General features: G+C 36.3%; 4 protein-coding genes across 5 annotated transcripts; 2 read left to right on the forward strand and 2 right to left on the reverse strand.

The window, feature by feature from the left end:
* Positions 1 to 69: 69 nt before the first annotated feature.
* On the reverse strand, positions 70 to 1,369 carry LOC124406922 (39S ribosomal protein L18, mitochondrial). The gene is made up of 3 exons (XM_046882603.1): positions 1,072 to 1,369; positions 675 to 788; positions 70 to 430 (listed from the first exon to the last, which is right to left on the reverse strand). The coding sequence occupies exons 1-3, from the start codon at positions 1,269 to 1,271 to the stop codon at positions 193 to 195; spliced, it is 552 nt and encodes a 183-aa protein (XP_046738559.1). The 5' UTR covers positions 1,272 to 1,369; the 3' UTR covers positions 70 to 192.
* A 2,245-nt stretch (positions 1,370 to 3,614) lies between these two features.
* Positions 3,615 to 7,990, forward strand: LOC124406786 (synaptic vesicle 2-related protein). Its single transcript, XM_046882378.1, has 7 exons — positions 3,615 to 4,148; positions 4,228 to 4,412; positions 4,530 to 4,726; positions 4,842 to 4,905; positions 5,318 to 5,443; positions 5,760 to 5,968; positions 6,096 to 7,990. The coding sequence occupies exons 1-7, from the start codon at positions 3,947 to 3,949 to the stop codon at positions 6,712 to 6,714; spliced, it is 1,602 nt and encodes a 533-aa protein (XP_046738334.1). The 5' UTR covers positions 3,615 to 3,946; the 3' UTR covers positions 6,715 to 7,990.
* Positions 6,939 to 13,564, reverse strand: LOC124406784 (small G protein signaling modulator 1-like). 2 transcript variants are annotated; one of them, XM_046882377.1, is made up of 12 exons: positions 13,257 to 13,564; positions 13,046 to 13,165; positions 11,611 to 12,161; positions 11,142 to 11,285; positions 10,650 to 10,965; positions 10,349 to 10,555; positions 9,725 to 9,990; positions 9,248 to 9,594; positions 8,930 to 9,151; positions 8,553 to 8,819; positions 8,213 to 8,403; positions 6,939 to 8,100 (listed from the first exon to the last, which is right to left on the reverse strand). In XM_046882377.1, the coding sequence occupies exons 1-12, from the start codon at positions 13,291 to 13,293 to the stop codon at positions 8,012 to 8,014; spliced, it is 2,757 nt and encodes a 918-aa protein (XP_046738333.1). In that variant the 5' UTR covers positions 13,294 to 13,564; the 3' UTR covers positions 6,939 to 8,011. The 2 variants fall into 2 exon arrangements, with proteins under 2 accessions (XP_046738333.1, XP_046738332.1); XM_046882376.1 differs by having other exon boundaries at positions 8,930 to 9,160.
* Positions 13,565 to 13,922: 358 nt separating this feature from the next.
* Positions 13,923 to 20,668, forward strand: LOC124407128 (N-alpha-acetyltransferase 25, NatB auxiliary subunit). The gene is made up of 10 exons (XM_046882974.1): positions 13,923 to 14,054; positions 14,188 to 14,412; positions 15,074 to 15,327; positions 15,674 to 15,897; positions 16,104 to 16,413; positions 16,490 to 16,794; positions 16,996 to 17,254; positions 17,551 to 17,796; positions 17,930 to 18,526; positions 19,594 to 20,668. The coding sequence occupies exons 1-10, from the start codon at positions 13,994 to 13,996 to the stop codon at positions 19,816 to 19,818; spliced, it is 2,706 nt and encodes a 901-aa protein (XP_046738930.1). The 5' UTR covers positions 13,923 to 13,993; the 3' UTR covers positions 19,819 to 20,668.
* The last annotated feature ends 2,796 nt before the right edge of the window (positions 20,669 to 23,464 follow it).

Genomic DNA, 23,464 nt, shown 5'->3' on the forward strand with positions numbered 1-23,464 from the left:
TGTGAATCAGGTGTAAGATATGGTATACTATAGATCTCAGAAACAGTGTATAATTTCAAAAACTGAAGATATTTGTATCCACCACTTTTATTTTGGACTTATAAATATTTTGATAAAGCCTTGAACTTTAATGACCTAACTTATACCGAATAAGAACTAAATTTTAGTATCCTTCTCAACTCACAAAGTAAACTATTCAATGGTAGGATCCCAAGGCTTCTCAGGTCGATGTTGGTCCCAAGGATTAGGTTTCTTGTATCTCGTTGGTTCTTTCAATTGAAGTCCGCCATTCTCTAATTCTTTAATAAAGGCCTCCATTTTTACACCCTTAGTAACTTCCAAGTGACAACTAACCATAGATATACCGGATTCCAAACATCGTTGTGCCAGCACTCTTCCTAGATTTAAATAGGCAGCAGTATCTGATAACCTTTAAAAACAATATCTTCATTAATGCTCAGTTGTCCCCCTTCTAAGTTGTCAGAGATTGACTGCATAAAGATTAAAGTTTGAAAGCTATTGTTTGCCAATCACTTTTGTAACAACCTTCAACACTTTAGTCAATTTAATAGAATTCATCTTATAATTGAGTATTGAATGGTATTGTCAAACTGAACCCAATTATCTGTGGTATTCATCTTAGATCTACTCTGCTGGTAAAGAGAAAAAGAAACCTGTAAAGCTGCTTTTTGATTGCCCAATCGTTGGTTGAAACTGTGATAACTGGTCCATTTTCAAAATGATGAATCTCAGCTATAACATGACGTGGTGCTTTGGTGATCTTTAATCTGTATTCAGAAACTGATAATTTAGAATTTTTATTTGAAAAAACGGCATCTCTCGAGCAGTATTTTTTTATATATGTATACTAAGACAAAATAGCAAATATGCATGTTTATATTAAGAGAGCAGGGTGCGCCGATTTTCAACTCCATTCAAACATTCACAATCGATCAAATCTCAACAACTGATGAGGTTTGTACAGTGTATTTATAAAACAGGGTAATATCATAATTAATTTCCATTTCATGACGACCAATAATAGTAGGTAGATAAATATTGTCATCTTACGTGTGCCAGTATTGCCGAACTTCCCTATCCAAGTGATAACCACTGGGTTTCCTAGCAATTCGTAGTAGTTCCAAGTTTCTTGGATTCCGGTTTTTCACAGTATTACAATTTTTTACCAACTCTGCATTTCCGTGAATTGTTCTGGAGCTAGCTCTCAGCGAGCATTTCACAAGCCCCAGTGTTTTCGTTACTCCGTTCATTTTCCACTATCATTCAAGATTAGGAAAATTTACACGAAACCAGACCCCACTACTAGCAGTACTAGTGTGAACCGAATTTAGGTTAGGTTATGCCGACTGATAAACCACGGACAAATCAGGTAAGAGAGTAGGCGCCATGCCAAGTTTAGTATACGGACAAGGGCGTGATAGAAGGAGATTGGTGTGGCAGGGAGTTCAGCGGAATTTTCAAATATCGTTCGCGGGAGACTGGTAAAATGATTACCCGTCGTTTGATTCGTTAATTGAAAAATATCTTCCGTCAACGTTCTAATTACATAGCAACAAGTCAGACATGAACTAGTGCTGTGTCGTGATAATCAACTGAGCCTAAACATCTGTAGTAAATCCTGCATGTCGAAATTACTGATTAAATTTTATATTTCCATAGACAGAAGGAAATACATTTAATATTTACAGCTTCTTGCGATGATATGTATTGATGCGAAGTGACATCCTCGACGATCCATCGCCTGTACTCGGAAATGGCACTGGCCATTGACTGAAGAATATACTGGCTCACCGACTACATACTATCTTACCTGACGCAACGGAAAATCTCACTGGCAACAATTCTTTACTCCAAAAATGTAACGAAACGGCGCTTAAAAATGCGCTGCACTTGTCAGTATCCAAGGACACTACATTTTGACTAGCTAGTCGGAGTTCGAATTGTTCCCGACTTTAATCACCACGAACAGAAATTGAATCGGCGGATTTCTTAGTTCAAACGTATTTACGATGGGAATTGACCGAGCGTAAACCGCGTGAATCCCACCATAAGCCATTAAATTACGAGTACAAACACATACCTAATATGCACGGCTACTGTGCACATTTCTTTAATTTTAAACTCGACTAGCATTAACGATTCGGAACCAATACGCGAAAATTCGGCCGTTAAATTGGCGGTAAGTAATTATCAAGGTGGCGGCCCCTTAGTCATATTTGTTGATCGTCGATTGTTTACAATGGGTTTGTTGTATTTTCTACCTATCAAAAACGAAAGAGCTGAAGGACTCGCGCAATTGGTCAATATTCAAGTAGTCAAAAATTGCCATGGGCGTTACTTAGACCAACTTGTACTCATTATTGTTAACATCGGGCTGCGACAATGCAATTATGTCAATTTTTGCTTTAATTTAGCTACCATTGCGAAACCTCCGCAACTCTACTGAAAATGATCATGTGATGAATCGTGTAATGTTATGACCGAAATCAACTAATAATTTATTGCCTAATTTATTTTGTGAATTCAAGAAAACCATGTAAAAAAATTGCGTAATAAATTATAAAAGCACAAATCATCAAATACACTAGATCAAAAATCATATACAGTTGTCTGTATGATTTTTGATCTAGTATATTTGATGATTCATGCTTTTATCATTTATTACGTAATTTTTTTGTATAGTTTTCTGAAATTTACAAGATAAATCATGTAATAAAGTACATGTTGATTTCAGTCATAACATAATCTTACGATTTATTACATGAATGTTTTCGGCAGGGTACATTTGGAACTGTAGAAACCAATGACAGTTTCTGCCTACGCGATACTGATCGCATATTTTTTTTCTGCGTTCGTGTGAAATTTTAAATTAGATTCGGATTCGGAAGAAATGAGCCTGGTTGATCAGACGGGTCCTTCCTAGCTCTGTACTCCCGCAAGATAAGATAGTCCGATGATGCCTTGAAAATGATAGTAAATCAAAGACGTACGCATCCACGGGTTTCCTTACTCTGTGACAATCAGCCTTTCTCGTTTAGGGATAATTTCAGAAGCGTTCGAACTATGCTAGTCAACCACTGATGTAAGAAAATGCTCAGCAATTGAACAGAGACAGATTTCCCAAACGAGATTTTCTATTGATACACCTCGCAGTATGTCTATAGCTGTGTAGAACACGTTCTTTCGAGCTTTTACCATCTATAGCAGAGATGCGACGCATATACTTTGCACGATGCTTTGCACCAAGCGCAGTACTTCGGTTACGTCCCGGAATTATCTGCTATCACTACATTTAATTTTTATTAGTCAACAGTTGACCAATGCACATTTGAAAGCCACGAAAAAAAACCTGCAGCCAACGACCAACAGCAATTTCAATCAAAATGTATTGAATTAGCTAAAGACAAAGGGATAAATTCATGAAGCTCAAAGCTAACAGCTACTTATAGTAAATACATTGCTACTATACTATTCTACTCTAGCCACGCCGATCTTGAAGCACTAATAAATACTACGTAAATACTGCGCCCTCGGAGTGGTGTAGAAAACTGTTGTAGCAGTTGAGAGTTTTCGTGTGCATATCCATAAATTAGTTTATTCTAAACATACGGGGTGAAAAATATTCAAAAATATAAATGTAACTTTATCAGATAAGAAGCAAAAGTTTCTGCAGTCAATATCCCGACAAAATTCAGTACGAAAAAAGAAATCAGAGTAAGTAATTTGATTCCTAATGCGTACCTACTCCGGCGTTTTGACAGCTATAACAGCTCTCACACGTTCCTCGATCGTCGAAAATGATCACGACGCATAACGGCACATCGCCTACGTAAGTCCGGCCATGCATTTATTCCCCGATGGCAAGCGCTTTTCTAAAACGTTCAGCGAACAAACGCCAACAAACTGATGAGTAAATAGTGCAACAATGGCAAATTATAGGCGGCGTAAGTTTTCCGAATCCTATCAAGAATTCGATGATGATATCCGAGGATCGCGACTTGGCTCACCAGAGCAGAGATCGGTAAGATCAGCTGGCAGTAGCAACATCAGCAGCAATATCAATGCCAGCAGTAACAATAATGTTGACATTCCAATGGAGCTCACCTCTGTTGCAGTCATTCCCGACGGTAAATTATAGTTTCACCGTGCAACCAATGTTTCAAATATATTTACCAAATTTTACTTTATATTAATTTGCTACGACAGATACATTTACCGTTGCACAAGCTGTCAACATGCTGGGCTTTGGCAAATTTCAAGTCAAGTTATCACTTTTTACGGGCCTGTGCTGGATGGCAGATAGCATGGAAATGACTATTCTCAGTATCTTAAGTCCCACACTTCACTGTGAATGGGATATTACGAGGTATCAGCAAGCTCTGACTACGACGGTACGTATCGTTGGTGATTAATTAATAATTTGTCTAATCGTATAAAATTCAAAGCTTCGTCAAGTAGTGATAATTTAAATGATTGTACTATTATTCAAGACAAATTTTTTCGCTCAGGTAGTTTTTTTGGGCATGATGCTGAGCTCAACGTTCTGGGGAAACCTAAGTGACCGATATGGTAGGAAGCAGGCATTGACGATCTGTGCTGTGTTGCTATTTTACTATGGATTCCTTAGTGCATTTGCACCAAACTTTCTGTGGATTCTTCTACTCCGAGGACTTGTTGGATTCGCAATTGGTTGTGTACCACAGTCGTAAGTTTTAGAAAAAACCTATAATTGCGTGTATTAGCTTATTTTGATTTGGTTTTAGTGTATTTAGATTTTTTCTTCTCTTTGTCATTTGTTTGCTTCTATGTTTGGCCTACAGCGTTACCTTGTATGCAGAGTTTCTCCCCACGAAGCAAAGAGCCAAATGCGTCGTCCTATTGGATGTGAGTGATCATGGGAATCTTTGTTTTAATTGTTTATCATTCGTAGGAAACCCTCGTATTCAGGGCTTTAGAAACACCATCCCAAAAAAAATTATATATAGTACAATTTTTTTTCCATCAGATTAGGAGTATTATTCCTGCATAGAGTAAAGTGTAGACTTGGAAAAATGTACCTCTACAGTATCAAAAGATGATGGATTTATTTTTATGAATCTCTATAATATGTCCTTTTTTCAGTTTGAATTTATTGGTAAAAAAAAATAAAAATTTTGATCAAAAGATAATTTTTCATTAGGTGCGTAGAAATAGAAACTATACTACATTCTTTCACCATAAACTGATTCAATTTAGTAGTGATATTAAATTAGAAGCTCTAAAATTTATCCGCAATGCAATTGTTATAATTCTTTAGTGTTTTTGGGCGCTTGGAGCATGTTTTGAAGTGGTACTAGCTTTAGCCGTGATGCCCATCCTTGGTTGGAGATGGCTTCTTGTATTGTCTACACTTCCTGTATTTGTGTTTACTCTTATTACACCGGTAAGTATTCTGCAACACGTTTTTCTTTGTACATTTATTTTTCTAAGTATAAATTTTAACCGTGCATACAAATCACGCACATTATCTCCATTAGAACAGTCCTTCTATAGTGAAACGTGAAATAAAACTTGCTTCTAAAGATATTAGTATATTTCGTAAAAATAATGTATACTCAGTAAAGTTTCACATTTTAGATGAAAATACCATATTCATAGCCTTTAGATTTTCATTTTAAGCAAATATTGTTGGAATTAAATCATTAAAATTCAAACTCACCACATGCAGGTGTTATAACACGAACGTTATGTCTTGACAGTGGCTTCCTGAATCAGCAATGTTTGATGCAGCGTCAGGTCGTATGGATAAAGCTCTGTCAACACTGGAGAGAGTGGCTAGAGAAAATGGCAAGCCTATGCCGCTGGGTAGATTAGTTATTGACCGATGTTACCCAAGTGGTCGTGGTAAGCTACGTGATTTATTGTCTTCAGAGATGCGTCAAACTTCGATATTACTTTGGCTAGTTTGGTGAGTTTAATTATTGAAAAATATCCATTGATAGTGTTATAAAATAAAAGTAGAAAAACACTTGCTTTCTAATTCATTTGAATACATGTTGTAACTCGCATTGTAAGTTTGTATCTCAACATTGCAGGATGACCAGTGCTTTCTGCTATTACGGACTAGTACTGATGACCACGGAATTGTTTGGAAGTCTACCAGGTGAATGCGGTACTTGGGAGGCCAAAACAATCACTGAAAAAGACTGTCGTTTGCAGTGCCAATTAGAAAGTAGCGATTACATGGATCTTCTTTGGACAACTTTAGCAGAATTCCCTGGAATATTCTGCACGATATTTGCCATTGAAAAAATTGGTAGAAAGGGCACAATGGCTGGGCAATTAGCTGTATTTTCAATATGTGTTTGCTTTCTCAGCAAGGCGTGCGATCTGAGTCGAACTTTTTTGACAATTTTAATATTTCTGGCCAGAGGATTGATTGCAGGAGTATTCCAAGCTGCATATGTATATACTCCTGAGGTTTATCCAACGCATTTACGAAGCGTTGGTGTTGGTGCTTGCAGTGCTATGGCTCGTCTAGGAGCCATGTTGACTCCATATGTAGCGCAAGTTGTGCTGCAAAAATCTTTATCCTTTGCAATGGGAGTGTATGCAGTCGCTGCTTTGTTAGCAGCTGCAGCAACCCTTGCATTGCCTATCGAGACCAAAGGTCGAGGATTGCACGAAGGCCCTACTTCTCCAAGTCAAAACTGAAGTAATTAAATCCAAAAAAAAACATTAAAATGTTTTATCTGCATCCTTAAAATATCATGAACATGCACTCATTACTAATGAGTATGCATTATGATTGAAATCAACAGTTACTGTTGTCAGTTTGAAATACGTACATATAGATACACAAACATGTATAACGGCCAATTTTCTCGGTAGTTGATAACCTAAGGCTAATTGTAGGATGGAACATTTTTTGTACTGAATGATGTGATCGTGTGTTTAGATTCATCCGCATTAAGCAATCTTAATGCGTACGTTGCTGCAAAGAGCTTTCGTTAACTACATACATTTATTGGCCATTCTGTATTAAAGGTCAAGTATTAAATGGTGAAATAGCATTAAAATGAGTTGAAATGAATGTTAGTAAATACAATTTATTTATTCATATTATTTTGTAAATTAAAATAGTCTTTACGCCAAAAAGCGGTGCAGAGATGGAGTGGTTTAATTATTTGTACTTAACATTTATATGGTTTTCACAAAAGCATATGTCACTTTTTACTACGTGTTCCTTGATGCTCATTTATTTATTTATTTGATATTTATGTATTTACCCAATATGTAGCAGATTCCGAAGAATTATTAAAATTTTATGGCCTATGCGGATATCAAGATACGAACACTGTTGGTACTCTTATATCTGCCAGAGCAACACTTCAACGAGTACTTGCGTGAAAACATAATCAAAACGCCAAAGCATTTTTATGAGATGACATTGCGCATGCAGCCACCACAAATTTATACATTTTTGATATGTATAAACAGTTCGAAAAAGTGACAATGGCTTTTACTAAAAATTATGACACTGCTTGAAAGATTTAAGTCATCCTGGTATGATGGTTGATTTTGAATCATTGCATAAAAACAATAACTTTCAGTATTTTATACAGCGATTAAGAGGCAAAAAAACATCTATCAAAATTGTATAATAAATGAATATGATACCTTAGCAAGCAAAACTAGGGATAATAATATCTGAACTTTTTCCACATGTAAAAAACATAATGTAGCAAGGTAACGTAATACCAAAATTTACGTAAATAAAAATTTATCGCTTTTTAGCAATGTTTTTAAGTACTTTGACTTAAGTTATAAATATGTAACCATAGAATATGTAGTTGTATAATCTATCTTTCATAGTGGAATTTGTTATTCAGAATATATAACGACAACTTTGGAGAGATATGCGATCCACGCATACCATGTCATGTAGTAAATACCTAAATAAATATGCTATGTATATATATAATTCTTCGATACGAGATTCCATTGAGATTTATTTATTTTCAATAAGGGTTTGTAGTTGTAGAACCAACTCTCGACTCAGTGCCAGCACTGCACGAGCGTCGTGTCTTTCTGCCATTTCTGTTAAAGCAAGATTAACATATTTTGGCAATAAATATTTCATAAAATCGTGTCAATGAATTACTGGGCTCGTTTTCATTTCAGTAGATATGTGTATGAGGTTTGTACTTACCATTGAAGAATTTAATAATATCCGTGAAGTCCATAGAATTTGTCAGAATAATATCGCGATAGGTTTGGACGAGAGCCAAAGCTAAGAAAAGTACAAAGTGATTTGATGCGACATATCTTGCTGCCCAAATCACCTCCCATACCATAAATACATCTTCGTATATTAATTCTCTTTTAAAGTCCAAAAGAAACCTGTAAATTATATGAAACACTGACATAGGTATGAATGAGAGTGGGTATGCCATGGCATTGCTTTCAATCACGTTATCTTAGAGTGTGGTACCTACATAAATCAGCACTATCAGATACTCATTGCAGTAGGATTTCGAATCATAACGTACCAGCGGTAGCAGAAATAGAAATGGGTATAGTCTCCATGTTGATGCATTAACTCGAAAAGTTCAGCATCCAGAATTTGTATCAAGCTCCGCATGTTTGCAAAGTGAGCATCCATTGCACCACCATGCGGGAAGTTGGCAGACATTCGTTCCATAAGATTACAAAAGCAGGCATAAGTCTTGGCTTCGTCATCAAAAACCACCAGAAGAGGCGCAACAAGATCACACATACCTTGCATATATCCTGCATCTAATCTTTCCCACACGTACCTATCCAATATTGTAAATTTGAGTACAACTTTTACACAAAATATTCTTCAGTGCAATGTAAAATTTCTCATTTTAACAAAGGGAATATTTTTAAGATAAAGAAAACTTACGTGCACATGATATTACGCAATTTTTCCAAATTATCTGGTGGAACAAAGTACCAGTAATTTCGGTCACAGCGCTGTACGTCTTTATCTATCCTATGCAAATTTAGTGCAAACAAGTCCAAAAGTTCTTTAGAATAAATTCCACCTTGAGATGAAACGGGAGAAGTAGGTTCCTCGCCGTCTTCAATAGAATCCCCCAAATCACTTTCCTCATCTTGTTCTTCACTAGAGTGACTGCAGTTATTACACATTATATCGTCACTTGTTGCAACAGGTAAAAAAGGCAGTTCAGAAACTCTAATATTAAATATTGTTATATACCTTTCACTGGATTCGCTGCTCGGTCTATCTCGTTGTGTGGCAACAGCTTCTGCTGCGAGCCACTCAGACATCGTGGTTTCATAACTTTGCCTTGTACCTTCATCCAATTCTTGTCTTTCATTGGATGTACTGCCCCATACATAGTGCCCCAATAGATATGGCCAGACTTCGCTTCTCAATTCAGCAGCTACACCTCCATAGTAGGCGAGCCTCAGTACTTGCTGACTGTCGGTCACACATCCATCTTGTGACAAAAGCTGCCACCTCTCGACTGTAAGACCTTCTCTATCTTCTGTGCTACCTTCTACAATCTTTCCATTGACTAATCCAGAGAGGTGCGTGCGTACCTTTAATCAACATGACACTACTATAAGTAATTTAAACCATAATATCTGTGAACTGCTGATAAGTAAGACTATACCAGCTGTATTTTGTTGTTGCGGATCAATATTTTTTAATAATGACACCTATCCATACCGTTGATAAATGGCGACAATAGGCAAGCCAGCCATAGAATGCTCTAGATATTATTTGACGTTTCATGGTCTGGCAAACAAGACGAATTGGATGACCGTTGCTATTTTGCTCTGGTTGTGGAATAGCAGGGCTATCAGGGGGATTGAGTGATTCTGAAGTGTGGGGAGAGTCACTACTGGAAGCTGATGCCGAGGCTGAGGATAAGACTCTCCAATTCTTAGCTATGCCGTGCCTGTAGCCTGGATCCATCAGTTCTTGACTCGATACTACACAACGCATCAGATTTATTGAATTAAAAATAATCGTACTAAAAACTTATATTTCGAATTTGTTGTGTGTTCAATCAAAAATAAGTGTAATTATCTAATCAGATTGTGTTTCCCAAAGATAAATCTGGTTTCAGAAAAATATATTTGAATATTTGATAGATTTTGCATACTACTATAGAGCACAAGAATTTTTTCAAGCATAGAACTGGTTTCCTGAATAATATAAACTTGTTTACTCCCTTGAATGGTACTGATTTACCATGTTGCATGAATATTTAAGTGAATTTAAATAAAATATATAATATAAATTATAGTAATAATAGGTAATTGGTAATATAGAATAATAATAACATACATAAATCCTCTGGGCGAGCTTTACTGATGATCCTAAATACATAATCTATCGCTTCTTGGTTCTGATCTGGCATCGGTGCTGGTCTCCTTCGGCTTCTCGGAAACACTTTCCCTTTACCACGTTGAGACCAAAGTGGTGGATCCAGTTGACCCATCGGCAGAAGTCCGTTTTCCAGGCAAGACAAGAATGACAGTAAATGTCCTTGACCTGTAAAATCAATTAATTTGAGTTTGGATGTATTCATAAGTTATGATAATAAACCAAATGAGAAATTAATATTTTAATATTTTTTTCATTCTACCTGTGGGAAAACAAATTGGGGGTCTCTGCACGCCATCCTGGCCTACTAGAACTACCGTGCCGCCACCTTCACCACCACCTTGTTGATGGCAGTGAACGTATACAATGTCTTCTACCCGTAAATTCAGAGCATACTGCCAATATTGAGATTTGTCTTCTTTTCCATCTTTGCCATCACCGCCACCTCCGACACCACCAGTTTCTGATGAGCAATTACTGACAAACCCATTCATGAGTTGGTTCGGTGTCCACTTAATAACCAAACCCCGAGCGCTCTGGTGTAGGGAAAGATATCCCGGCATTGGATCTGATTGTGGCTGAATTTTCAATAAATTAATATTGGGGCTTTATTAACAGTCCAGTTTTTAGATGATAATTCCTCATGATTGTCTTATTATTACTGTAATGGCATGTACAGTTTCAAGAATAGTTTTGCAAACAAGACTATTGATTTTTTCCACACTGAACATAAGTAATAATGCATCATACGTACTGGATGGACATTGACATTGTTTTTTCCATAAAGCAGAGTTGCCTTGCTATTTTGATGTAGAGACTCAACATAATCTTTGGCAGATCTGGGCATCTGACCCAAGGCGTCTTCGGAGCTACCTCCAGTATGTAGGCTCCTTCCAAACTTTTGAATACATAAAAAAATTTGAAAGAATAGATTGGATATGAAGAATTAAACATATTTAAAAGATAAACCTGACAAATTAAGAAACTATATGGTTTTGAAAATTTTAAACAGCTATTTCTAAACTGAAATTGTACAAGCTATGAAAAAAAAGTTCTTGTATTAATTTCATATTGTGATATATGAAATTTTTTTGCCATCTAAAATCATTACTGATTCAATGACTGTGAGAGATCATTGATTATCATAACATTGATTTTGTGATGTAACTCTTAACTTAATTAATAATGCGGGGATATAGTGATAAGACTGTCCATACACTCACATTAAGAGGCGGAGTTGGTTGACAACTAGTAGTACCAGAAGATATTCTATGTCTTTGAACAAGTTCATCAGCAGGGGGATCCGTCCAAAAATGATCTTGCGTTTTAGTCTTGGAGTAATCCAGGGCACATGGTCCGACTAACAGAGAACTAAGAATGGATCCACAATCTGGATCAGCCACAAGTGAATCCTTTTCATAGTATCGGCTACTATTCTCTACTAAATACGCAATAATCCCTGCAAGCTGTTTTTCCAGCAGTGCTAGCCGTATCCATAAGTATTTAGGTGGTTGGTGATGTGATTGAGAAATAACACCAGTGGAATTTTTTTTCAATAATGGAGGTGGAAGTGGTTTACTGGTGCTATCGCCGCTGCTAGAAGATTTTCTATTTGATGGTTCCACATTTTCTAAGTCTTGAACCATTCTTGAAATGTGATTAGCTGGTGGGAAGCTTTTAGCCACTTTGTGCAGCAGTGCTGTAGTGGAGCTTGTTTTGAATAATCCCAAAGCACGCCTCCTTAGCCCCTGCGATAGGCACGCCTCTACAGCAGCTAAAGTTATATGGGTGGACACGGATTAGAAGTAATTGGAAAAAAATTGGCTCTTTGCATTCATTCTTATTTCAAGTTCTGTCCTACAAAAAATAATCTGAAGATGACTCGTATGGGATAAAATTTGAAGGCTGGTAGTAGTCTTTCGATACTCACAATCAAATTTGCATAATGTTCGAGCAAACTTTGAGATTTCCTCATTATTACGCCAAGTAGGTATATTTGAATATCCATTTTAGTAATAATCTAAAATTGTAAGTGTTGACAAATACGAAACTAACAGTTGTGAATTGGGTACCAATATAGTCTGTTATCAAATTTTGCATTCATTCTCTAATAACTTTGGCAATTAGAGAAACTCCCTATTGTTTAATACTTCAGTTTAGCGTGTATAAGTTTTTAACCACAAGTCACACTTACAAATATAACACTTTCTCAACATTTGTATATCTATTAAATTCCTGGTAACAGTATTTAGAATGAATATTCTATGACCTCTTGGGTTGGCTGTATAATTTTGAATAGATGATTGTTTTGGTTGTATCAAAGATATAGCCTGACAGTTAAAATTATTCTGGAGGAATACTCAACAAATGAATTTAATCAGCTATATCAAGTAATTTTGAAGCTTGTAATTTCTTAGTCATCAAAGGTCGTTTTCCAAGGTAGTAAGATGCTAAAACCGGAAATAAAAAATACACATTTTCCTGCACTAGAGGAATCCTGAATTTTGATTTTTACTGAAATATTTACCAGCTGCCTTAGTGAAAATTTCATCATACTTTCAGGTTTTCCAGATTTTCAGGCTTTCTTGCAGCCGCGTATATGCATATACATACACATTCATGTATACACGACATTTATACATCTATACGTATACTCGCCACATAGGGAGGTAATGCTGCTGCTCTCTTCGTGTACGAATTTTCTCGTTACAGCTTCCTCCATAATCTGTTTCACTTCCTTCTTAACATTCCTTATCAATCTCTCCTTAAAATTCTCGTCTGAAATAACATCGACAACATATATGACGCGTTTCCCAACATACCTGTGATCACCTTGGGTAGTGATTTATGAGTAGTTAAAGTAATTTACCCATTTCGAAACCGGGGGTGGCGTCGAGGCCCGGCATCAGCTGTACCTAGTTCTGTTGCAAATTCAAGGTGGAGTTCAAAGGGTGGGGCGAATAATCAATACCGAGGTTACGCACAGTCTTATCACCTGTTACGCTCTGCCAGATAAATAAAACTCTACCCCGCACGACATTCACTCCATTAAGACGGATATTCTTTAGTATAGCAATCCCGCGACACTGACTGCGAAAATACCAATTTCAAATCAAATTTGACGCTATCAATGGACCGACATCCCGTCACCTGTCGTCTGATAGCAGACGTTGAATGATTCGCGCGCGCGCGCGCGTGTGACACTTCCTATCGTTGTGTTACCTCTACATAGGGTGCATTCCGAAATGAACTGGCAGCGCTAAAAATTCCCTAGGATAAAAGCTAGGTGGGCTGTAGCCTTATGATGTAGCTATATATACTCACGAACTGGGCTACGTGAAAGAGAAAAGATTGTTGACAGCACTGGAAGCTAATGTCGGAACGCACCCATAATCGCGCGAATGCATCTGACGGCCATAACGTGAACTTGCGACAAAATGCTAGGGTAGCTTCTCCTCTGTCCTAGGGAGTTTGTAGTGCTGGCAGCTAGTTTCGCATATGTGACCCCGAGGAGACGCCCGTGAAATCCAGCCATAGGCGTAGAAGGACCTGTTAAGCCTAGTTAAATGCACTTGCGCTCGAAATACATAACAACAAAAAAGTGTCATGGCGTCCAAGGCCCATGTGGACAATACGGTGAATGAACGCCGACTAAGGCCGATTTATGGTAAGTAATTCCATGATTTCAGTGAATTTGTGATTATTAAATATATTTTCACACGGTGGTATTTATTGGGTGGTAACATCACAAAGTTGTTCGCAAGGTTATGTAATACAATTATGTCCTTTGCTCAACATAGACTGGCTGGATCATGGAAATAATAAAAAAGCTCTTCAAGAAGCCGAAAAGGTGCTTAAAAAACAGCCGAGTAATCAATGTGCCAGAGTCCTCAAGGCATTGGCTTTACTTCGTCTTGGCAAGGAAGATAATTGCCAGATGATAATGGAAGAAGTACGTGCTGAGGTTCCCTGCGATGATTCTACCCTTCAGGCCATGAGTATCTGTTATCGGGAAATAGATCAACGTAAGTTTCAATCACCCTTCTACCCTCGGTAATAATATAACTCTGTAGATCGCCCAGCACAGTGCTTGCAAAATACCGTTATAACGTGGTTTGATTTCAAATATTTTATTCGACACACATCATTTAGTGTATTACGCTGTTGATGTAATGATGATGACTTGAAATGCATGTTTATCGCAGATTTGTGTCTAAAGTTGAATCCATTTTGTTCAAAGTTGAATTAAAGTTTTTAAAACCATTCATTTTCAACATAATTTTGGATAACATTATTTAGATTCAGTCGATTATTGAAATATAGTGTACCTAAAACACCAGAACAACCTTAATTGATATAAAGTTATTGGAATGAAACTGCAAGCAATGACTATCAGTGTGTTGCACTACGTACCTGTGAAACAACCTGAGTAATGAGTTCTCATAAGAGTTAAATTTAAGTCCTCATTCATTTTGAAAATACTCGAACTTACTTGAGAAGCAAGAGACTACGCGGGAAACCTTGAAGATAAAAGCAATTCTACTGTATTTTATCTTCAAAATTCTTAGCCACGATACTATCTACTAAGTAATGTACAATACGCTCAAATTAACAAAATACCAGTGTTGCAGCTGCTAACATGTTCTGAGGAATTTATTTAATAGTCATTGTAACTCTTTTCAATAGCGGATAAAGTTAGTGAGTTGTATGAAGCAGCAGTCAAAGCAGACCCAACCAACGAAGAACTTCTTACGCATCTATTTATGTCCTATGTGCGACTATGCGATTTTAAAAAACAACAGCAGACAGCGGTTGCTCTTTACAAGCTGAAGCTCAGGAATCCTTATTATTTTTGGGCTGTGATGAGCGTAGTAATGCAAGCTATGCAAGCTGATGAAACGCTGGCAAAAGCTGTTGTACTCCCACTTGCGGAGAGAATGGTAAGACGTTTTTCATTCTAAGGGAGCTAGGATGTTACATTTTTTTCAGATCAATTCGTTCAGTATATTTCCATTATCCATGTTAGGAACAAAAATGCATTAGATTTGCTGTCTGAAATTTGATGTAGTCACGAATTTCACATATGGATTGAATATCAGCTGGTTCTTAAAAAATGTACTATTGACCTAATACAACTCTACTTCATCAATAGAAATTTTTTTTTGCTATTGGCTTGGACCAATTATACCATGTGTGAAAATTTTTATAGAATTATTTAATGAATGTAAAAGATTTCATATCTTCCCTTCAATCAAGTAAGCACTAAGCTAAATCATTGGAGAACAGGTATTGAAAATGGTAAATGAGGGAAGAATTGAGGCAGAACAAGAAGTTCACTTGTACCTTATGATATTGGAACTTCAAGGAAAAAAGGAGGAAATTATGGAGGTTTTAACAGGACCTCTTGCCTTCCGTTTATCCTCTCTCCCTCAACGCCGAGCCACACTTATGTTGCAGTTGCATCGATACTCAGAAGCAGCTAGTACCTTTAAAGAACTGATGCATGAAGAGTAAGTGTCCCCTAAATGCTAGACAAAAGTGAATAAAAAAATTTGGTCATGATTAAACAACTTTAATTAAAATGATTTAGTTTTGTACATTGTATACTATACCTTTAAGATACTACGTTAATACGCTTATGATTTGTCTGTAAGTTTGCATACAAAAGTATCTGATGTATCGCTTGTCTAATTTCTTATAAATATCTTATCGATAGCATCGACAACTGGACCTACTACCGTGACTACTTAGCAGCTGCACTGAAATCAGAAACACCACAGCAGTGTTTGGATCTTTTAAATGAGATTATTTCAACAAAGGGTGAGAAAGCAAGAACTCCTCGGCTTGCCCGTTTTGAGCTGCTGAAACATGCGCGCTTACTGAAAATTGAGCTGGATTCATTTGATACTACACAACTGATGCGTCAATATTTTGCGCAGTTCGGGGAGAAAGGATGTGTAGTTGGAGACTTGAGGTTGTACTTACATCTTCTAAAGCCTGATGAACGACTGCATTTAGTCAAAAAGGTTGAAAATCAACAGTGCTATGCTACCTTACATCGGTATTCTTAAAATCCTAAGAATAATATATTATTTTTGTCAGCTCGAGCAAGACGTGGCTGTTGGTGCCGACGATTATCCTATTACGATAGGACAGATGCAAAGGCACATTCATTTAGAGCAATTACGACGCATATGTGGCCTTCATCATTCTCCTACGACTAGCACGGAAGAGAGAATCAAGTTGGCAGATCGTCTTTGTGACCTTCACAAAAAGGGAAATGCACTTTGTCCCGCAAGCGACCGATTGCCAACCGATTTCTGTCCTGCTGATGCGTATGGTCTTTTGGCCACTCACTTGTTTCATCAGCTTTGGGTTGAAACGGAAGAAGCATTGTACCTTTACAGGTAAAATGCAGTACCATATATTTAAGCAATTTATATCACAGATTGTCCATACGACTGGCAGCACAATACATTTACAGTTTTCCAACTTCTTCCTCGCTAGATGCCACTTTTATCTGTGTTACTACACTAATCCAAATGTAAAAAAAATTTTATAGAAGTATCCTAGGAATTTTAACTTTTTCTAAAATGCTTATGTTTTAGGGCAATGGCACTACTAGAGCAAAGTCTGGTCTCAAGTCCTTCCAATTTTCACACGAAAATTTTACTGGTACGAATTTATCTTGAAGCTGGTCTTGTTGGGGCAGCTAATCATATATTCGCATTATTAGATGTCAAACATATACAGTTGGATTCATTAGGACATCTGCATGCCCCACTTCTTGCACCAATGGGGCATTTATCACAGGCATCTTCAACTCTGGATCATGCTGCAAAGTTCTTCGTTACAAATTACAAAGATGTATGAATTTTAAATATCTCAATGCAATTTGAAGCAGGAGTTTTCAATGTGATTGAATAATTGCACAATGCTTATAACTTTGTGTTTTGTGCAAACAATATTCGTTCCAAACGTGGTTTGATAGATTCAATTCACTTATTTATATACGTCAATCCAATTGCTATTTTTTTTGCATTCTCTACAATTATTAAAAGTTAGGATATACCTTTTTTATTTGGAAACCCCTGCTCTAAGGAATTTGCTACACAAATGAATGCAAAGATAAGTTGTATATATGAATCCAAATGATTTTCCAGAGCGCAGATCATTTAACATTTGCTTATAAGTATGGCAGTTTCGTAAAAATCCAAGAATTTGTGGAACTAAGAAAACGTTTGGATAATTCGTTACATTTTGCGATGACAACTGTGGATAAAATGTTACTTGAACTTAGTTGGTGCGATAATCCTAATATCCTCTCCGTTATGCTGACTTCCATGCGGATACAACCCCATGAAGATTCAATTAGATGGAACCTCATCAGAGACAATAGAGACCTTGAGGTAAATTATTGTTGCATATTAAGTAACTTATATATTATTGAACAAATGTGTACACTTGTGTGTAACAAACTGTAGTGTACATAGTACATAAAACCATTTTGTTTAGAAACCATTTTGTCTGTTGTGAAAATAGGTGGTTGTAGGATGGGAGCCTTTAGATAGCTATGAAAAAGACCCTCGTTTTCGAGAAGAGACTCTATCCTGTATGCTGGTATTACTTTCTGCTCGCAATTTACTATTGCGGATAGTTGCAGCAGCAGCCGAGATTGAATCATCGTCACTTTTAGCTCAGCTGGGTACTGAGCTTGAAAAATTGCACCAGGAACGTATTCCTGAGGTTTTAGGTCATTTACAAGATCGGGGAAGCAGTGCACAGAGCATTCTGGTACCTTTAGATGCAGTAGAGCGTTTGAGAGAAGCTCATGAGTCGGAACAATTGAAAATCATTGCACAACTTGCAAAGTGTCTATCACGCTCTTCGTCTCCTGATTCTCAGTGCCTACAGGACTTGGATGCAACTCCTGGCCTTCGAACTCTTCCAATACCGTGCCAACAAACTCCAGCTTCATATAAACGATTTTTTATGAGAGCAGCGACCTGTGGTGAAACACTTGCATTTATTGGGGCTGTGTGCTGTGGTTATACCACATCTCAAACTCCGTCCTCAAATAACAAGAATAAAAAAAAATCTGGTAAAAATATCAAATCACCTCAGCCTGATCAATTAACGGTAAGCAGTCATTATTATTATATCTTTGAAATATTTCGGATGAGTGGTCATAATATTATATTACATATTCCTCCTCAAAAGTAATTTTGAATGCCTGAGGGCACCAATTTTCTATGTTTCGCTTTTAACAATGCTGGAGCATTAGCTGTAACAATTCGTAAGGCTCGTGTTGTTCACCACATAAATAATTAAAAGATTCATAATGTACAATTTATTAGTTACACTTATGGACCAAAAACAAATAGATTATAGTGTAGGAATACATACTGCATTATTCAAATATAACAATACCTAGCTTATTACTTTAAGGCAAGGATTCAAATTGCTAGCACAATAATTGTCAATAGATTTTATCCACAGTACCGATTGTCATATTGTAAAGACAATTACATATCCACAAAACTTTTTTCCATTCAGTCTTCATACTTTATTAGATCCAGAAAGTGTCATGCGTCAACGGAGATATTTAATGATAATTACTTGCCTAAAATAATATGCCTATGATTCCAGTACTTATCACCCAAACTGATGTTAATTTTACATAACCGAGCTACAAGCACAATACCTCGAGTTTTTGTTAGCATTACTGACCTAGAATCATCTCCTCGTAGGTTACCGATGTGTTTCTCGTGAAAATCTACAATTTGCAGCTGTTCGAAATTGGGCTAAAAGAAAAGGCCCAAAGACAGCTAGTAACTGCATAATAGTTAATTGACAATCCCCCAGCTCTGTTCTCCTTCTGTTCTCAGCCATCAGATGCTACTAGAGTGGTCAATTTCAAACGGTTGTAATTCGTAAACGACAAATTTCCTATGAGAAATAAAAAACGTTTCAATTGCAGATTTTCACAAGGAATACATTGTTAGTCTGTGGGACAATTGTGCTGAATTGCCCTGTATATGTAACATCATCACGATCCAAAAAGAATACATGAAAATCAATCTCATTGATGAGAATACAATTCTCCTTCACTGAAAATCGCACAAAAAAATATTGATATTTACTACTATGTTAAGAATGAAAAAATATTGCTGCATTACCATTCTCACCTAATTTTCACTTTTCAGGATGGCTGGAAAGACGTAGGAAACTTACTAGTGGAAAGAGCTAGTGTGTTGGATTCAGTTCTTTCAATGTTAGAAAAGGTACAATTGCAAACAGGGTTGGATTCTGAAGAAGCAGCAGCAGCAACTGTTGTACAACGCAGCCAAGAAAGCATCGCACAAAGTTGTAGAGAGCTTAAGTCTCGTGTGCAGTTAACTATAAAACTGTTAAATAGCCTGAATAGTTGAAAATATTAGAAAAACTTCTGTACAAAGATCATCCATCAATTCGTTCACTGGTCTGAGAGTGCCATCTTGTTATTTATGTACATAAGGCTTTGCAACAGCAAACCAATATCGATCAGATTATATCGATAATAAAATGATGTCCCTACCAATCGTTGATTATAGCTCGGTCACAAATTAATACATCAAGCTCATGCCGTAGGTGGATTATGATATATACGTACGGCGATGGTCTATTGAAGCAAGTCTTTGCACTCTGCGTACGAGGTCAAGTAACAGGTTTTAAAGCAATGAACAGATTTACCTTCATTAGCTTGGAACCCCCGCTTAAGAGATGCTCGTGATATTTAGTTGTGAATATTTGATAATATTCTTGTCTAACATAATTATTGTAACGTGCATATCCGGCGGGTCCGGAAAAAATGTTTCATGGCTTGGACTGGACCGGGATTGGAACCTGGCACCTTTTGCTTAATGGGCGACTGCTCTCACCATTGAGCTACCGAGGCCGCCACCGAATCATTTTCCCGAACTGCTGTCCGTCAAGCTCGAGACATGCCATGGTACATTACATATTTTTATTTTATTGGATGAATTGTGTCTATTACAGTATATGACCGTTAAAATTCTCCATAAATTAACACATCTCACCAAAATTTTGCACAAAATTTTTGTATTAATTCAATTTAAATTTGTATATAAATACAAGTTTTTACACAAAATTGTTACTGCACTTGTAGAGTCACTGTAGTGTTGGAGTTCAACTGCAATATTATTCGCGCCATTACTGATGTACTACTTTACAATAACTCAGCACTATCGAATTATGTGCTGAAGAAAATCACTTTAAAAATAATAGTAATAGTAATACCTCCAAAGTAAAGCCTAATGAATAATTTGATCAGCTGATATATTATTATCAATTGTACTACAGGTTTATGCGATATCTTCCCGAAGCATGGTTGCTGCATTACCACTATCACATTTTGTAAAGGTATTGAATAATACTGTTGGGTTAGTTTTCTAATCATTAATACTGTTAAAATCAACCCTTCAAACTTATTACGCCAGTGGGCTTCACTACTCCAGTAACAGATGCCAATAATCCACACCACTGAACTGCAATTCTCCACACTATCCGTGACCAGTAGTAATTTCTCGTACAGAAACATTTAGTGCAGAAATAAAAGAATAAAATTTACATATCAATTAGTTTTATGTTTCATACCAAAAATAATCTTTCAAAGTACCGAGTAGTGCTAATGAAATTTATGTCTACAAGAACTTACTTCTTGTGAAATAGTACAACTGAAACTTACTTCAGATATAGACAAATGAATCTATAGGCAAACGTAATCGCAACCTCCCCATCTCTGCGGTGGGGTAATAAAATACATTTGATTTTTGTAACAGATAGGTACATTGGAGAATAGAACATAATTTGTTTGTATATCCATCTTCTTCATCTCTTGGACATTATAAATCAATTTATTTTATGTTTCAACAGCCAAATTATTAGTCCCGTACAAGCTTATGTTCATTATAGATAGGTCTTGCGTTTGGCCACACCATTCCAAAACTTTTATTTGGATTTTGAGGTTCACAACTGATTGAATGACTTAAAAAAATTCATTGCATATAATTGCCCCATGTTCTTGTGTGTCATTTTTAGCAACAATCATTTGTCCTCTGACTTTCATGACGTATACGCGAAAAAAGTCCAACTCTCATACCACACTTATGATCCTAAAAGATATCTTCTGTTGCGATATTACATAATCCATGTAGTGATCTGAAACTAATTTAGGGAGAAATTGAATCAGTTATTTGCAAATCATGTCCGTATAACAAAAAAGGTCTTGTTTGCAGTGAACTATGATATAAACAAGGAATTTATTTTCGTTTCGAACAATCGCATGAGCTCCCTGTCTTTCTTTGTGACTTAGTGTGTACTTTAGTAAACCAACCCCTAAAAACCTTTATATTAAACTTATACATCGATATGCTGAAGAAAATTTATTATACGTTAACAAGACACATTAACGTATGTTTAACGGTGTACAAATTGCAATCATCATTATTATTTCATGATATACATAAATTTAAGACTTGGTATAGTTTTTGATTATTGGTGAAGATAAATTTACGGTATTTGGAAACCTTTTCAAGTACACTTTATGATTGGATTAAAAATTCAACTATGTGGTGTATCTTAGCATTCTTTTGAAATACACAATTTATGTTATATAGGTTTATGTGTATAGTACAAGTATACCTATAATATAATACAAGTACATGCATATAGGTATGCACATGCGTGCATAAAAGTTGATCTTATATTGAATTATTCCACTTTGTATCATCACAACTATTGATGTATACCTTGGGTAGTGTGTAATGATCTATCTCAATTGATGATTCCAAATTTGACACACATACAAAAGTGACAATTGCGTTTACATAATCGTTTTATACTAAATCATTTTTTTTTTAACTACAAAGTACCACGATATCTACGCGTATGAAATAGTGCCTAACAAATTACAAATGCACGTCAGGCAGTGGAATGGCACTAATCAATAAATAATATTGAAATTATGGCTAATTATGTACATTATACAAAACTATCGGAATAGAGTACTGGATACATAAGCGTAAATTAATGTGATTGCTGTTTCATAAAACAATCTTGAGTGTAATATTGTTTTTTTATTTTACGTTAAAACTAGTCATTGATCGTTGATTCGCTTACACGCTTGTAAACTTATTAGACAAAAATTATTTACATTCTTAAGCCGGTGCTCCACCCTCAACTTTTTTCCAAATCACCCGAGAACTCGATTAGTAGAATTGATTTATGACGAAGTTTCATGTGAAGATTCTGATATTTGACAAATTAACAGCTGTGAATTTCGCATTAAATTCCACAACCCAGAGAATTCCTGTTAACTTTAATGAAGACTGTACCCAATTCAAATAAATTTCTGTCATTTTGCATTGTTATAATCTTTATATATTTTTTTATATAGAATTTGGGTAGATATAATACTGGCAAAATAATTGCACGCAGACTTTCCATTTAGCTTAAGGCACAATATTAAAAGCCAAGAACTCATAAAGGCTTAGCTTATTATTAGTACAAAATAGTCCATTTTCTTCCCATCAAGTTCCTTTGACCAATTCAATTAGTAACTGATATTTTGGAGATAAGATGCTTTAATGGTCTATCGCACCAACAATCATATTGATTTCGTATTGAATATTTACATTTTTAATTTTTTCTCATCACCCTTAGAAATAATACAGGGTCATTTATTCATTACCGATTATGAGTCCGACTAGCACCGCCATTCTACTTGCAACCGCATAACCGGCACTGTCTTACTCAGGCCTCGCATTTAGCAACGAATAAATGACTCTATAAATGGGGATTTCCTCGCTAAACCAGGCATGTGTTAAACGCATCTCAAAATACTATTCAAAGTTTTGTTATTGAGAACTCCGATATACTGAATGGCTGATCTCGACTGAAACCCTCAGATACTGTCTCATTTTTCTTAGCGTACCGTAAGTTAGAAAACTGAATGGTATTCGAGTAGAACTCTTCCTATTTTATGACCATATTTTCAAGCTACATATATTACTGTTA

This window comes from Diprion similis, chromosome 6 (genome assembly GCF_021155765.1).
Source record: "Diprion similis isolate iyDipSimi1 chromosome 6, iyDipSimi1.1, whole genome shotgun sequence".
NCBI classification, from domain to species: Eukaryota; Metazoa; Arthropoda; class Insecta; order Hymenoptera; family Diprionidae; genus Diprion; species Diprion similis.